This window comes from Ranitomeya imitator, chromosome 1 (genome assembly GCF_032444005.1).
Source record: "Ranitomeya imitator isolate aRanImi1 chromosome 1, aRanImi1.pri, whole genome shotgun sequence".
NCBI classification, from domain to species: domain Eukaryota; kingdom Metazoa; phylum Chordata; class Amphibia; order Anura; family Dendrobatidae; genus Ranitomeya; species Ranitomeya imitator.
Window position 1 is genome coordinate 908,883,680 of NC_091282.1, and position 17,529 is coordinate 908,901,208.

Consider the following 17,529-nt stretch of genomic DNA (forward strand, 5'->3'; position numbering starts at 1 on the left):
TTTATATGAAAAAATAATTATTTTTGCATTGCTTTATTCTGAGGGCCATAACTTTTTTATTTTTTCGCTGATGATGCTGTATGGCGGCTCGTTTTTTGCGGGACAAGATGACGTTTTCAGCGGTACCATGGTTATTTATAGCTGTCTTTTTGATCGCGTGTTATTCCATTTTTTGTTCGGCGGTATGATAATAAAGCGTCGGTTTTTTTTTGCCTTTTTTACGGTGTTCACTAAAGGGGTTAACTACTGGGAAAGTTTTATAGGTCGGGTCGTTACGGACGCGGCGATACTAAATATGTGTACTTTTATTGTGTTTTTTTAACACATGTAAATATTTACTTTTTTACATTTCCCCCTGGGGTGGGGGGGGGTATCATGTTATAGTGTAAGATCGCTGATCTGACACTGCAGTGCACTGTGTCAGATAAGCGATCACACAGGCACTGCAGGGAGGCTTCCTGGCGCCTGCTCTGAACAGGCGCTTGAAATCCACCTCCCTGCAGAACCCGGAAGGAGCCCCGTGGCCATTTTGGATCCGGGGCCTGCAGGGAGGACGGAGGAGACCCTCGGAACAATGCGATCAGATCGCGTTGTTCCGAGGGTCTCAGGGAAGCAAGCAGGGAGCCCCCTCACTGTGCGATGCTTCCCTATTATGCCGGAACGCTGCGATCATGTTTAATCGCAGTGTTCCGGGGGTTAATGTGCCAGGAGCGGTCCGTGACCGCTCCTCGCACATAGTGCCGGATGTCAGCTGTAATAATCCGCTGACACCTGATGGCGATCGGCCACGCTCTCCCCATGAGCGCGGCTGATCGCCTATGACGTACTATTCCGTCCACGGGAAGTAGGGCCCACCCCACATGGACGGAACAGTACGTCTAATGGCAAAAAGGGGTTAATTATTGTATTGTTAACGTTCTTACTTATGACTTGTATATTGTTTACTGTAAACGATATCTATAACCAGGGCCGTATTTGCCATTAGGCACTGGAGGGCAGGTGCCTGGGGCGGCAGCATGCTGGGGGGCGGCACCCGAGCAAGGTGTTTTTTTTTTTTATAGTTCGGGTTCTTAGTCTGGGGTCGGCCGCCCACCCACCTTGGCTCAGTCAGTCAGTCAGTCTTCAGAGCGGAGATGTTGCAGGGACGAGTCATGTGACCTGCCTGTGTCACGTGGTTCCTAGTTCTCCTCAACACCTAGCAGGAGCTGCTCCGGTTCACTGCAGATGCAGCCAGGCTCCGTGCTCTGCCGAATGACCTCCAGCAGGTCAATGCTGTGTGTCCTGTCCTCAGTCCGCTGCAGGTGGTGTGGGGGAAGGGGGGCGGACTGCACAACTTTTTGTACTTATTAGAATGGGAGGCAGACTTTGTGCTGGGAGTTTTAGAAGGTGGGTTATGCAGCCCCCAGTCTCTGTGGCAGGGGTTACTTACTAGCTTATAGCTGTGCAGCTTGAGTGGAACTACAGGTCCCAGCACACACTGCAGAGCCGCAGCTTAGTGGATGGTGCAAATCGGCTCCGTGCATTAGAAACCTAGTGAGAAGCCTATGGTCTTACACAGAATTACTACACAATGTGACATCTCCAGGTGTCAAGACTTGTGCAAAATTGTTACTAGGAGACCGGACAGCGGCGGCATCAGTATGGAAGTAGCAGAGCAGAAGCGGCATCAGTATGGATGTAGCAGAGCAGAAGCGGCATCAGTATGGATGTAGCAGAGCAGAAGCGGCATCAGTATGGATGTAGCAGAGCAGAAGCGGCATCAGTATGGATGTAGCAGAGCAGAGGTGGCATCAGTATGGAAGTAGCAGAGCAGAGGTGGCATCAGTATGGAAGTAGCAGAGCAGAAGCGGCATCAGTATGGATGTAGCAGAGCAGAAGCGGCATCAGTATGGATGTAGCAGAGCAGAAGCGGCATCACTATGGATGTAGCAGAGCAGAAGCAGCATCAGTATGGATGTAGCAGAGCAGAAGCGGCATCAGTATGGATGTAGCAGAGCAGAAGCGGCATCAGTATGGATGTAGCAGAGCAGAAGCGGCATCAGTATGGATGTAGCAGAGCAGAAGCGGCATTTGTACGGATGTAGCAGAGCAGAAGCGGCATCAGTATGGATGTAGCAGAGCAGAAGCGGCATCAGTATGGATGTAGCAGAGCAGAGGCGGCATCAGTATGGATGTAGCAGTGCAGAAGCGGTATCAGTATGGAAGTAGCAGAGCAGAGGCGGCATCAGTATGGAAGTAGCAGAGGCGGCATCAGTATGGATGTAGCAGAGCAGAGGCGGCATCAGTATGGATGTAGCAGAGCAGAGGCGGCATCAGTATGGATGTAGCAGAGCAGAGGCGGCATCAGTATGGATGTAGCAGAGCAGAGGCGGCATCAGTATGGATGTAGCAGAGCAGAGGCGGCATCAGTATGGATGTAGCAGAGCAGAGGCGGCATCAGTATGGATGTAGCAGAGCAGAGGCGGCATCAGTATGGAAGTAGCAGAGCAGAGGCGGCATCAGTATGGATGTAGCAGTGCAGAAGCGGTATCAGTATGGAAGTAGCAGAGCTGAGGCGGCATCAGTATGGAAGTAGCAGAGCAGAGGCGGCATCAGTATGGATGTAGCAGAGCTGAGGCGGCATCAGTATAGAAGTAGCAGAGCAGAGGCGGCATCAGTATGGATGTAGCAGAGCTGAGGGAATCGTATTGTGATTTCTTATATACCACATTTATTGGGCATCATGCTCCTCTGCTCACATTACGTCTTGTACTAATGTCACAGCATGGTCCTCTGCGATGTTCTGGCATAACCCCGGGGGCTGCTGGTCTAGTACACAGCACATACAGGGCAGCATGACCGCTTCAGCTCTGCTACATCTGATAGTTTACAGTTATGTGCAGCTATCCGCCTCTGATGTGTCCCATCTCCCCCCTCTAAAAGAGGATGGGGCTCAGCAGTTAGTGGAACTACAAGTCTAAGAATCTCCTTTATCAACACAATGGGACTTGTTTGATTATATTAACCCCTTCATGACTGGAGCTTTTCGTTTTCCACTCCCCTTCTTCCCAAAGCGATAACTTTTTTACTTTTCCGTCAATATGGCCATGTGAGGCTTATTTTTTGTGGGACTAGTTGTACATTTGAAAGACACCATTGGTTTTACCATATTGTGCACTCGAAAACGGGGGGGGAAAAAAAAGTCCATGTGCAGTGAAATTGCAAAAGTGCAATGTCACCAAAAATTTGCGCCATTTTCCGAGACCCGTAGCGTCTCCATTTTTCATGATCTGGGGTCGGTGAGGGCTTATTTTTTGCATGCCGAGGTGACGTTTTTAGTGATACCACTTTTGTGCAGATACGATCTTTTTATCGCCCATTATTGCATTTTAATGCAATGTCGCGGCAACCAGAAAAAGTAATTCTGGTTTGATTTCCCCCCCCCCCCCCCCCCGCTACGCTGTTTAATGATCGGGTTAATTCATTTTTTTTTTATTGCTAGATCGTGTGATTCTGAACACAGCGATACCAAATATGTGTAAGTTTGATTTTTATTTTGATTTGGGTGAAAGGGGGTGATTAAAACTTTTTTTTTTTTTTTTTTTTTTTTAATTTTTAAACACTTTTTTTTTTTTTTTTAACTTTTGACATGCTTCAGTAGCCTCCATGGGAGTCTAGAAGCTGGCATAGCCTGATCGGCTTTGCTGCATAAAGGTGATGCATAGATCACCTCTATGTAGTAGAATCACAGCATTGCTATGAGCGCCGACCACACGGTGGCACTTATAGCAATCCAGCATCAACAACCATAGAGGTCTTGAGGATACCTCAGGTTGTTATGGCAACGCAGCGCTGACCCCCGATCACGTTACGGGGGTCAGCGCTGCAAGTATTTATGGCTGCGTGACGGAAGCTCTAGTTAAATGACCACTGTCAGCACGAAAAAAAATAGAGCTACATGGGCATATACATAGATTTGGCCTCATTCATTCCCTATGGGACTTGCAGACATGTGCAGCACTTGCGGTTTTGCACTTGTGGTGAGACAAAAAAATACCGTTAGCAGCGTTTTTTTTTTTCCATTGCTGCAAGTACCGCATTTGCAGGATCACAGCAAAACCGCAAGTGCCGCACATGTCTGCAAGTCCCATAGGGAATGAATGAGGCCGAACGCAGTGTTACCGTAAGTGATCCGTTATGCGACAGATGCAAAAAACTGCCGGATCTGCCGCAAATGGCAAAAATCGCTGATGTGAAAGTAGCGTAAGTCACTGCCGACAGTCTCTGCATTAGTCATACTGACCAATGGGGGAGGCAGCACGAAAAGTGCCTAGGGCAGCAGAAACTCTAAATACGGCCCTGTCTATAACCCTGTATGTAACCCCTTTCTCATGTACAGCACCATGGAATTAATGGCACTATATAAATAATAATAGCATATGAACTGTTAAACTGTAAAGCACTGCGGAATATGTTGCCGCTGTACAAAGGTTCTTATTATTATGTTCCTGATTGCGGTGGGGGCACAGCAATGTCCCAGATTGTGGTGGGGGGGCACAGCAATGTCCCAGATTGCAGGGGGGGCACAGCAATGTCCCAGATTGTGGTGGGGGGGCACAGCAATGTCCCAGATTGCAGGGGGGGCACAGCAATGTCCCAGATTGCAGGGGGGGGGGGGCACAGCAATGTCCCAGATTGCGGTGGGGGGGCACACCAATGTCCCAGATTGCAGGGGGGGGGGCACAGCAATGTCCCAGATTGTGGTGGGGGGGCACAGCAATGTCCCAGATTGCGGGGGGGCACAGCAATGTCTCAGATTGCGGGGAGGCACAGCAATGTCTCAGATTGCGGGGAGGCAAAGCAATGTCCCAGATTGCGGGGGGGGGGGGGCACAGCAATGTCCCAGATTGCAGGGGGGGGGGCACAGCAATGTCCCAGATTGCAGGGGGGGGGGGCACAGCAATGTCCCAGATTGCGGGGAGGCACAGCAATGTCCCAGATTGCGGGGAGGCACAGCAATGTCCCAGATTGCGGTGGGGAGGCACAGCAATGTCCCAGATTGCGGTGGGGAGGCACAGCAATGTCCCAGATTGCGGGGGGGCACAGCAATGTCTCAGATTGCGGGGAGGCACAGCAATGTCCCAGATTGCGGGGAGGCACAGCAATGTCCCAGATTGCAGGGGGGGGGGCACAGCAATGTCCCAGATTGCAGGGGGGGCACAGCAATGTCCCAGATTGCAGGGGGGGCACAGCAATGTCCCAGATTGCGGGGAGGCACAGCAATGTCCCAGATTGCAGGGGGGGGGGCACAGCAATGTCCCAGATTGCGGGGGGGCACAGCAATGTCTCAGATTGCGGGGGGGCACAGCAATGTCCCAGATTGCGGGGGGGCACAGCAATGTCCCAGATTGCGGGGAGGCACAGCAATGTCCCAGATTGCAGGGGGGGGGCACAGCAATGTCCCAGATTGCAGGGGGGGGGCACAGCAATGTCCCAGATTGCAGGGGGGGGGCACAGCAATGTCCCAGATTGCGGGGGGGCACAGCAATGTCCCAGATTGCAGGGGGGGGGGCACAGCAATGTCCCAGATTGCGGGGGGGCACAGCAATGTCCCAGATTGCGGGGGGGCACAGCAATGTCCCAGATTGCGGGGAGGCACAGCAATGTCCCAGATTGCGGGGGGCACAGCAATGTCCCAGATTGCGGGGGGGCACAGCAATGTCCCAGATTGCGGGGGGGCACAGCAATGTCCCAGATTGCGGGGGGGCACAGCAATGTCCCAGATTGCAGGGGGGGGGGCACAGCAATGTCCCAGATTGCGGGGGGGCACAGCAATGTCCCAGATTGCGGGGGGGCACAGCAATGTCCCAGATTGCGGGGAGGCACAGCAATGTCCCAGATTGCGGGGGGCACAGCAATGTCCCAGATTGCGGGGGGGCACAGCAATGTCCCAGATTGCGGGGGGGCACAGCAATGTCCCAGATTGCGGGGGGGCACAGCAATGTCCCAGATTGCGGGGAGGCACAGCAATGTCCCAGATTGCGGGGGGCACAGCAATGTCCCAGATTGCGGGGGGGCACAGCAATGTCCCAGATTGCGGGGGGGCACAGCAATGTCCCAGATTGCGGGGGGGCACAGCAATGTCCCAGATTGCAGGGGGGGGGGCACAGCAATGTCCCAGATTGCGGGGGGGCACAGCAATGTCCCAGATTGCGGGGGGGCACAGCAATGTCCCAGATTGCGGGGAGGCACAGCAATGTCCCAGATTGCGGGGGGCACAGCAATGTCCCAGATTGCGGGGGGGCACAGCAATGTCCCAGATTGCGGGGGGGCACAGCAATGTCCCAGATTGCGGGGGGGCACAGCAATGTCCCAGATTGCGGGGAGGCACAGCAATGTCCCAGATTGCGGGGGGCACAGCAATGTCCCAGATTGCGGGGGGGCACAGCAATGTCCCAGATTGCGGGGGGGCACAGCAATGTCCCAGATTGCGGGGGGGCACAGCAATGTCCCAGATTGCGGGGAGGCACAGCAATGTCCCAGATTGCGGGGGGGGGGCACAGCAATGTCTCAGATTGCAGGGGGGGGGGGCACAGCAATGTCCCAGATTGCGGGGGGGCACAGCAATGTCTCAGATTGCGGGGAGGCACAGCAATGTCCCAGATTGCGGGGGGGGGGCACAGCAATGTCTCAGATTGCAGGGGGGGGGGGCACAGCAATGTCCCAGATTGCGGGGGGCACAGCAATGCCCCAGATTGTGGGGGGCGGCTCTCCTCATTTACAATGGAACGCCCTGGCATTCTGGGCTCGCCCTGCTGTCGCCGGTTACATGTCTGACCCCCAGGTGTGCAGAGACCCGCACCTATGGAGAATGACCCCTGGCCACAAGTCCTCAGTGGAGATAGAAGCCATGCACTAGTCACACGGGGTAATACAGGGGTCTCTGACAGGGACAGGTGCAGCCCCCCAGTGCATGGAACAGACATGGGCCCACACACCCCATAACGCTGTGATCTGACACGTATGACGTCACGTTACGTATAACAAGCAGCCAGAGGCAGCAGCACTCACAGTCTCGCCGCCAGACGGCTGCACCCCGGAGCTCTGCTGACCGCCCATCACTCCCCTCAGGAAATTCATGGTGAAGGATGCCGTCAGGTGAGAATGTGCCGGAGAATCGCTACACAGAGCCCCAGCACTGGACGCACAGGCCCCGGTGCTGTGAAGACGCGGCGGGGTGAAGGGTGAAGAAGGGGCGGAGGATGATGCCAGTGTACACGGCGGAGGAGTGATGACGTGGGCATCCAGGAATGAAACCAGGAAGCGACAGCGATTGGCGCATGCGCGGAGGACGTGGCGGTGACGTGTAGGGTGCAGACTTGTGTCACATGACCACACTGCACAACATACAGTTGCTAGTGTCAGTACTAGTGTTCAGGTAGGTGAGGGCTGCGGGACAGCACGTCACATATGTCGCTTTACGGCATTTCTCAGGCGAGTCCACTAGTACCGTGGTTGCGTCTAGTTTGGAGTTGATTTTTTTTGTGGCCTAATTTTATCAGCTCCACTGTAGACGGCTCACTCAGCCATATTACTGTACTAGATTGTGGCCCGATTCTAACGCATCGGGTATTCTAGAATATGCATGTCCCCGTAGTATATGGACAATGATGATTCCAGAATTCGCGGCAGACTGTGCCCGTGGCTGATTGGTCGAGGCAACCTTTATGACATCATCGTCGCCATGGAAACCATTATGACATCATCGTCGCTGTGCCCGTTGCTGATTGGTCGAGGCCTGGCGACCTCGACCAATCAGAGACGCGGGATTTCTACGTCGATGCTGTGCCCGTCGCTGATTGGTCGAGGCCTAATTGCCTCGACCAATCAGACAGGCGTAATTTCCAGGACAGACAGACAGACGGAAAAACCCTTAGACAATTATATATATATATAGATTATCTCTGACCCCACAGCCATATTACTGTATTATATCTGACCCCACAGCCATATTACTGTATTATCTGACCCCACAGCCATATTACTGTATTATCTGACCCCACAGCCATATTACTGTATTATCTCTGACCCCACAGCCATATTACAGTATTATCTGACCCCACAGCCATATTACTGTATTATCTGACCCCACAGCCATATTACTGTATTATCTGACCCCACAGCCATATTACTGTATTATCTGACCCCACAGCCATATTACTGTATTATCTGACCCCACAGCCATATTACTGTATTATCTGACCCCACAGCCATATTACTGTATTATCTCTGACCCCACAGCCATATTACTGTATTATCTGACCCCACAGCCATATTACTGTATTATCTGACCCCACAGCCATATTACTGTATTATCTCTGACCCCACAGCCATATTACTGTATTATCTCTGACCCCACAGCCATATTACTGTATTATCTCTGACCCCACAGCCATATTACTGTATTATCTGACCCCACAGCCATATTACTGTATTATCTGACCCCACAGCCATATTACTGTATTATCTGACCCCACAGCCATATTACTGTATTATCTCTGACCCCACAGCCATATTACTGTATTATCTGACCCCACAGCCATATTACTGTATTATCTCTGACCCCACAGCCATATTACTGTATTATCTGACCCCACAGCCATATTACTGTATTATCTGACCCCACAGCCATATTACTGTATTATCTGACCCCACAGCCATATTACTGTATTATCTCTGACCCCACAGCCATATTACTGTATTATCTGACCCCACAGCCATATTACTGTATTATCTCTGACCCCACAGCCATATTACTGTATTATCTGACCCCACAGCCATATTACTGTATTATCTGACCCCACAGCCATATTACTGTATTATCTCTGACCCCACAGCCATATTACTGTATTATCTGACCCCACAGCCATATTACTGTATTATCTGACCCCACAGCCATATTACTGTATTATCTCTGACCCCACAGCCATATTACTGTATTATCTCTGACCCCACAGCCATATTACTGTATTATCTGACCCCACAGCCATATTACTGTATTATCTGACCCCACAGCCATATTACTGTATTATCTCTGACCCCACAGCCATATTACTGTATTATCTCTGACCCCACAGCCATATTACTGTATTATCTCTGACCCCACAGCCATATTACTGTATTATCTGACCCCACAGCCATATTACTGTATTATCTGACCCCACAGCCATATTACTGTATTATCTGACCCCACAGCCATATTACTGTATTATCTCTGACCCCACAGCCATATTACTGTATTATCTGACCCCACAGCCATATTACTGTATTATCTCTGACCCCACAGCCATATTACTGTATTATCTGACCCCACAGCCATATTACTGTATTATCTGACCCCACAGCCATATTACTGTATTATCTGACCCCACAGCCATATTACTGTATTATCTCTGACCCCACAGCCATATTACTGTATTATCTGACCCCACAGCCATATTACTGTATTATCTCTGACCCCACAGCCATATTACTGTATTATCTGACCCCACAGCCATATTACTGTATTATCTGACCCCACAGCCATATTACTGTATTATCTCTGACCCCACAGCCATATTACTGTATTATCTGACCCCACAGCCATATTACTGTATTATATCTGACCCCACAGCCATATTACTGTATTGTCTCTGACCCCACAGCCATATTACTGTATTATCTGACCCCACAGCCATATTACTGTATTATCTGACCCCACAGCCATATTACTGTATTATCTCTGACCCCACAGCCATATTACTGTATTATCTGACCTCACAGCCATATTACTGTATTATCTGACCCCACAGCCATATTACTGTATTATCTGACCCCACAGCCATATTACTGTATTATCTGACCCCACAGCCATATTACTGTATTATCTGACCCCACAGCCATATTACTGTATTATCTGACCCCACAGCCATATTACTGTATTATCTGACCCCACAGCCATATTACTGTATTATCTGACCCCACAGCCATATTACTGTATTATCTCTGACCCCACAGCCATATTACTGTATTATCTGACCCCACAGCCATATTACTGTATTATCTGACCCCACAGCCATATTACTGTATTATCTGACCCCACAGCCATATTACTGTATTATCTCTGACCCCACAGCCATATTACTGTATTATCTGACCCCACAGCCATATTACTGTATTATCTCTGACCCCACAGCCATATTACTGTATTATCTGACCCCACAGCCATATTACTGTATTATCTGACCCCACAGCCATATTACTGTATTATCTGACCCCACAGCCATATTACTGTATTATCTCTGACCCCACAGCCATATTACTGTATTATCTGACCCCACAGCCATATTACTGTATTATCTCTGACCCCACAGCCATATTACTGTATTATCTGACCCCACAGCCATATTACTGTATTATCTGACCCCACAGCCATATTACTGTATTATCTCTGACCCCACAGCCATATTACTGTATTATCTGACCCCACAGCCATATTACTGTATTATATCTGACCCCACAGCCATATTACTGTATTGTCTCTGACCCCACAGCCATATTACTGTATTATCTGACCCCACAGCCATATTACTGTATTATCTGACCCCACAGCCATATTACTGTATTATCTCTGACCCCACAGCCATATTACTGTATTATCTGACCTCACAGCCATATTACTGTATTATCTGACCCCACAGCCATATTACTGTATTATCTGACCCCACAGCCATATTACTGTATTATCTGACCCCACAGCCATATTACTGTATTATCTGACCCCACAGCCATATTACTGTATTATCTGACCCCACAGCCATATTACTGTATTATCTGACCCCACAGCCATATTACTGTATTATCTGACCTCACAGCCATATTACTGTATTATCTCTGACCCCACAGCCATATTACTGTATTATCTGACCCCACAGCCATATTACTGTATTATCTGACCCCACAGCCATATTACTGTATTATCTGACCCCACAGCCATATTACTGTATTATCTGACCCCACAGCCATATTACTGTATTATCTCTGACCCCACAGCCATATTACTGTATTATCTGACCCCACAGCCATATTACTGTATTATCTCTGACCCCACAGCCATATTACTGTATTATCTCTGACCCCACAGCCATATTACTGTATTATCTGACCCCACAGCCATATTACTGTATTATCTGACCCCACAGCCATATTACTGTATTATCTGACCCCACAGCCATATTACTGTATTATCTGACCTCACAGCCATATTACTGTATTATCTCTGACCCCACAGCCATATTACTGTATTATCTGACCTCACAGCCATATTACTGTATTATCTCTGACCCCACAGCCATATTACTTTATTATCTCTGACCCCACAGCCATATTACTTTATTATCTCTGACCCCACAGCCATATTACTGTATTATCTGACCCCACAGCCATATTACTGTATTATCTCTGACCCCACAGCCATATTACTGTATTATCTCTGACCCCACAGCCATATTACTGTATTATCTGACCCCACAGCCATATTACTGTATTATCTCTGACCTCACAGCCATATTACTGTATTATCTCTGACCTCACAGCCATATTACTTTATTATCTCTGACCCCACAGCCATATTACTGTATTATCTGACCCCACAGCCATATTACTGTATTATCTGACCCCACAGCCATATTACTGTATTATCTCTGACCCCACAGCCATATTACTGTATTATCTGACCCACAGCCATATTACTGTATTATCTGACCCCACAGCCATATTACTGTATTATCTCTGACCTCACAGCCATATTACTGTATTATCTCTGACCCCACAGCCATATTACTGTATTATCTCTGACCCCACAGCCATATTACTGTATTATCTGACCCCACAGCCATATTACTGTATTATCTCTGACCTCACAGCCATATTACTGTATTATCTCTGACCCCACAGCCATATTACTGTATTATCTCTGACCCCACAGCCATATTACTGTATTATCTGACCCCACAGCCATATTACTGTATTATCTGACCCCACAGCCATATTACTGTATTATCTGACCCCACAGCCATATTACTGTATTATCTGACCCCACAGCCATATTACTGTATTATCTCTGACCCCACAGCCATATTACTGTATTATCTGACCCCACAGCCATATTACTGTATTATCTGACCTCACAGCCATATTACTGTATTATCTCTGACCCCACAGCCATATTACTGTATTATCTGACCCCACAGCCATATTACTGTATTATCTGACCTCACAGCCATATTACTGTATTATCTGACCCCACAGCCATATTACTGTATTATCTGACCCCACAGCCATATTACTGTATTATCTGACCCCACAGCCATATTACTGTATTATCTCTGACCCCACAGCCATATTACTGTATTATCTGACCCCACAGCCATATTACTGTATTATCTGCGACCCACAGCCATATTACTGTATTATCTCTGACCCCACAGCCATATTACTGTATTATCTGACCCCACAGCCATATTACTGTATTATCTGACCTCACAGCCATATTACTGTATTATCTGACCCCACAGCCATATTACTGTATTATCTCTGACCCCACAGCCATATTACTGTATTATCTGACCCCACAGCCATATTACTGTATTATCTGACCCCACAGCCATATTACTGTATTATCTCTGACCCCACAGCCATATTACTGTATTATCTCTGACCCCACAGCCATATTACTGTATTATCTCTGACCCCACAGCCATATTACTGTATTATCTCTGACCCCACAGCCATATTACTGTATTATCTCTGACCCCACAGCCATATTACTGTATTATCTGACCCCACAGCCATATTACTGTATTATCTCTGACCCCACAGCCATATTACTGTATTATCTCTGACCCCACAGCCATATTACTGTATTATCTCTGACCCCACAGCCATATTACTGTATTATCTGACACCAGCCATATTACTGTATTATCTGACCCCACAGCCATATTACTGTATTATCTGACCCCACAGCCATATTACTGTATTATCTCTGACCTCACAGCCATATTACTGTATTATCTCTGACCCCACAGCCATATTACTGTATTATCTCTGACCCCACAGCCATATTACAGTATTATCTGACCTCACAGCCATATTACTGTATTGTCTCTGACCCCACAGCCATATTACTGTATTATCTGACCCCACAGCCATATTACTGTATTATCTCTGACCCCACAGCCATATTACTGTATTGTCTCTGACCCCACAGCCATATTACTGTATTATCTGACCCCACAGCCATATTACTGTATTATCTGACCCCACAGCCATATTACTGTATTATCTGACCCCACAGCCATATTACTGTATTATCTGACCCCACAGCCATATTACTGTATTATCTGACCCCACAGCCATATTACTGTATTATCTGACCCCACAGCCATATTACTGTATTATCTCTGACCCCACAGCCATATTACTGTATTATCTGACCCCACAGCCATATTACTGTATTATCTGACCCACAGCCATATTACTGTATTATCTGACCTCACAGCCATATTACTGTATTATCTCTGACCCCACAGCCATATTACTGTATTATCTGACCCCACAGCCATATTACTGTATTATCTGACCTCACAGCCATATTACTGTATTATCTCTGACCTCACAGCCATATTACTGTATTATCTCTGACCCCACAGCCATATTACTGTATTATCTGACCCCACAGCCATATTACTGTATTATCTGACCTCACAGCCATATTACTGTATTATCTCTGACCTCACAGCCATATTACTGTATTATCTCTGACCCCACAGCCATATTACTGTATTATCTGACCCCACAGCCATATTACTGTATTATCTGACCCCACAGCCATATTACTGTATTATCTGACCCCACAGCCATATTACTGTATTATCTCTGACCCCACAGCCATATTACTGTATTATCTGACCCCACAGCCATATTACTGTATTATCTGACCCCACAGCCATATTACTGTATTATCTCTGACCCCACAGCCATATTACTGTATTATCTGACCCCACAGCCATATTACTGTATTATCTGACCCCACAGCCATATTACTGTATTATCTCTGACCCCACAGCCATATTACTGTATTATCTGACCCCACAGCCATATTACTGTATTATCTGACCCCACAGCCATATTACTGTATTATCTCTGACCCCACAGCCATATTACTGTATTATCTGACCCCACAGCCATATTACTGTATTATCTGACCCCACAGCCATATTACTGTATTATCTCTGACCCCACAGCCATATTACTGTATTATCTGACCCCACAGCCATATTACTGTATTATCTGACCCCACAGCCATATTACTGTATTATCTCTGACCCCACAGCCATATTACTGTATTATCTGACCCCACAGCCATATTACTGTATTATCTGACCTCACAGCCATATTACTGTATTATCTGACCCCACAGCCATATTACTGTATTGTCTCTGACCCCACAGCCATATTACTGTATTGTCTCTGACCCCACAGCCATATTACTGTATTATCTGACCCCACAGCCATATTACTGTATTATCTGACCCCACAGCCATATTACTGTATTATCTGACCTCACAGCCATATTACTGTATTGTCTCTGACCCCACAGCCATATTACTGTATTATCTCTGACCCCACAGCCATATTACTGTATTATCTGACCCCACAGCCATATTACTGTATTATCTGACCTCACAGCCATATTACTGTATTATCTCTGACCCCACAGCCATATTACTGTATTATCTGACCCCACAGCCATATTACTGTATTATCTGACCCCACAGCCATATTACTGTATTATCTCTGACCCCACAGCCATATTACTGTATTATCTGACCCCACAGCCATATTACTGTATTATCTGACCCCACAGCCATATTACTGTATTATCTGACCCCACAGCCATATTACTGTATTATCTGACCTCACAGCCATATTACTGTATTATCTCTGACCCCACAGCCATATTACTGTATTATCTGACCCTCACAGCCATATTACTGTATTATCTCTGACCCCACAGCCATATTACTTTATTATCTCTGACCCCACAGCCATATTACTTTATTATCTGACCCACAGCCATATTACTGTATTATCTGACCCCACAGCCATATTACTGTATTATCTCTGACCCCACAGCCATATTACTGTATTATCTGACCCCACAGCCATATTACTGTATTATCTGACCCCACAGCCATATTACTGTATTATCTCTGACCCCACAGCCATATTACTGTATTATCTGACCCCACAGCCATATTACTGTATTATCTGACCTCACAGCCATATTACTGTATTATCTGACCCCACAGCCATATTACTGTATTGTCTCTGACCCCACAGCCATATTACTGTATTGTCTCTGACCCCACAGCCATATTACTGTATTATCTGACCCCACAGCCATATTACTGTATTATCTGACCCCACAGCCATATTACTGTATTATCTGACCTCACAGCCATATTACTGTATTGTCTCTGACCCCACAGCCATATTACTGTATTATCTCTGACCCCACAGCCATATTACTGTATTATCTGACCCCACAGCCATATTACTGTATTATCTGACCTCACAGCCATATTACTGTATTATCTCTGACCCCACAGCCATATTACTGTATTATCTGACCCCACAGCCATATTACTGTATTATCTGACCCCACAGCCATATTACTGTATTATCTCTGACCCCACAGCCATATTACTGTATTATCTGACCCCACAGCCATATTACTGTATTATCTGACCCCACAGCCATATTACTGTATTATCTGACCCCACAGCCATATTACTGTATTATCTGACCTCACAGCCATATTACTGTATTATCTCTGACCCCACAGCCATATTACTGTATTATCTGACCCCACAGCCATATTACTGTATTATCTGACCCCACAGCCATATTACTGTATTATCTGACCCCACAGCCATATTACTGTATTATCTGACCCCACAGCCATATTACTGTATTATCTGACCCCACAGCCATATTACTGTATTATCTCTGACCCACAGCCATATTACTGTATTATCTGACCTCACAGCCATATTACTGTATTATCTGACCCCACAGCCATATTACTGTATTATCTCTGACCCCACAGCCATATTACTGTATTATCTGACCCCACAGCCATATTACTGTATTATCTGACCCCACAGCCATATTACTGTATTATCTGACCCCACAGCCATATTACTGTATTATCTGACCCCACAGCCATATTACTGTATTATCTGACCCCACAGCCATATTACTGTATTATCTGACCCCACAGCCATATTACTGTATTATCTGACCCCACAGCCATATTACTGTATTATCTGACCTCACAGCCATATTACTGTATTATCTCTGACCCCACAGCCATATTACTGTATTATCTGACCCACAGCCATATTACTGTATTATCTGACCCCACAGCCATATTACTGTATTATCTGACCCCACAGCCATATTACTGTATTATCTGACCCACAGCCATATTACTGTATTATCTCTGACCCCACAGCCATATTACTGTATTATCTGACCCCACAGCCATATTACTGTATTATCTGACCCCACAGCCATATTACTGTATTATCTGACCCCACAGCCATATTACTGTATTATCTTGACCCCACAGCCATATTACTGTATTATCTCTGACCCCACAGCCATATTACTGTATTATCTGACCCCACAGCCATATTACTGTATTATCTCTGACCCCACAGCCATATTACTGTATTATCTCTGACCCCACAGCCATATTACTGTATTATCTCTGACCCCACAGCCATATTACTGTATTATCTGACCCCACAGCCATATTACTGTATTATCTGACCCCACAGCCATATTACTGTATTATCTGACCCCACAGCCATATTACTGTATTATCTCTGACCTCACAGCCATATTACTGTATTATCTCTGACCCCACAGCCATATTACTGTATTATCTCTGACCCCACAGCCATATTACTGTATTATCTGACCCCACAGCCATATTACTGTATTATCTGACCCCACAGCCATATTACTGTATTATCTCTGACCCCACAGCCATATTACTGTATTATCTGACCCCACAGCCATATTACTGTATTATCTGACCCCACAGCCATATTACTGTATTATCTGACCCCACAGCCATATTACTGTATTATCTCTGACCCCACAGCCATATTACTGTATTATCTGACCCCACAGCCATATTACTGTATTATCTGACCCCACAGCCATATTACTGTATTATCTCTGACCCTCACAGCCATATTACTGTATTATCTGACCCCACAGCCATATTACTGTATTATCTCTGACCCCACAGCCATATTACTGTATTATCTGACCCCACAGCCATATTACTGTATTATCTCTGACCCCAACAGCCATATTACTGTATTATCTGACCCCACAGCCATATTACTGTATTATCTTGACCCCCACAGC

General features: G+C 46.8%; 2 protein-coding genes across 7 annotated transcripts in view; one reads left to right on the top strand and one right to left on the bottom strand.

Moving 5' to 3' along the window:
* USO1 (USO1 vesicle transport factor) overlaps positions 1-7,267 on the bottom strand; it is a 189,544-nt gene extending 182,277 nt beyond the window's left edge. For 3 of the 5 annotated variants that reach the window (XM_069743464.1, XM_069743465.1, XM_069743463.1), the window contains exon 1: positions 7,051-7,266. In XM_069743464.1, coding sequence (XP_069599565.1) covers positions 7,051-7,119 — 69 coding nt within the window. In that variant the 5' untranslated portion in view covers positions 7,120-7,266. Of the gene's footprint in view, positions 1-7,050 lie in introns of all 5 variants that reach the window. The other 2 variants (XM_069743466.1, XM_069743471.1) reach the window with 1 other exon arrangement.
* Positions 7,268-7,321: 54 nt separating this feature from the next.
* Positions 7,322-17,529, top strand: part of LOC138654579 (uncharacterized) — an 89,240-nt gene continuing 79,032 nt past the window's right edge. The window contains exon 1 of one of the 2 annotated variants that reach the window (XM_069743477.1): positions 7,322-7,417. In XM_069743477.1, the coding sequence (XP_069599578.1) occupies positions 7,368-7,417 (50 nt within the window). In that variant the 5' untranslated portion in view covers positions 7,322-7,367. The remainder of the gene's footprint in view (positions 7,418-17,529) is intronic. The other variant, XR_011316388.1, reaches the window with a different exon arrangement.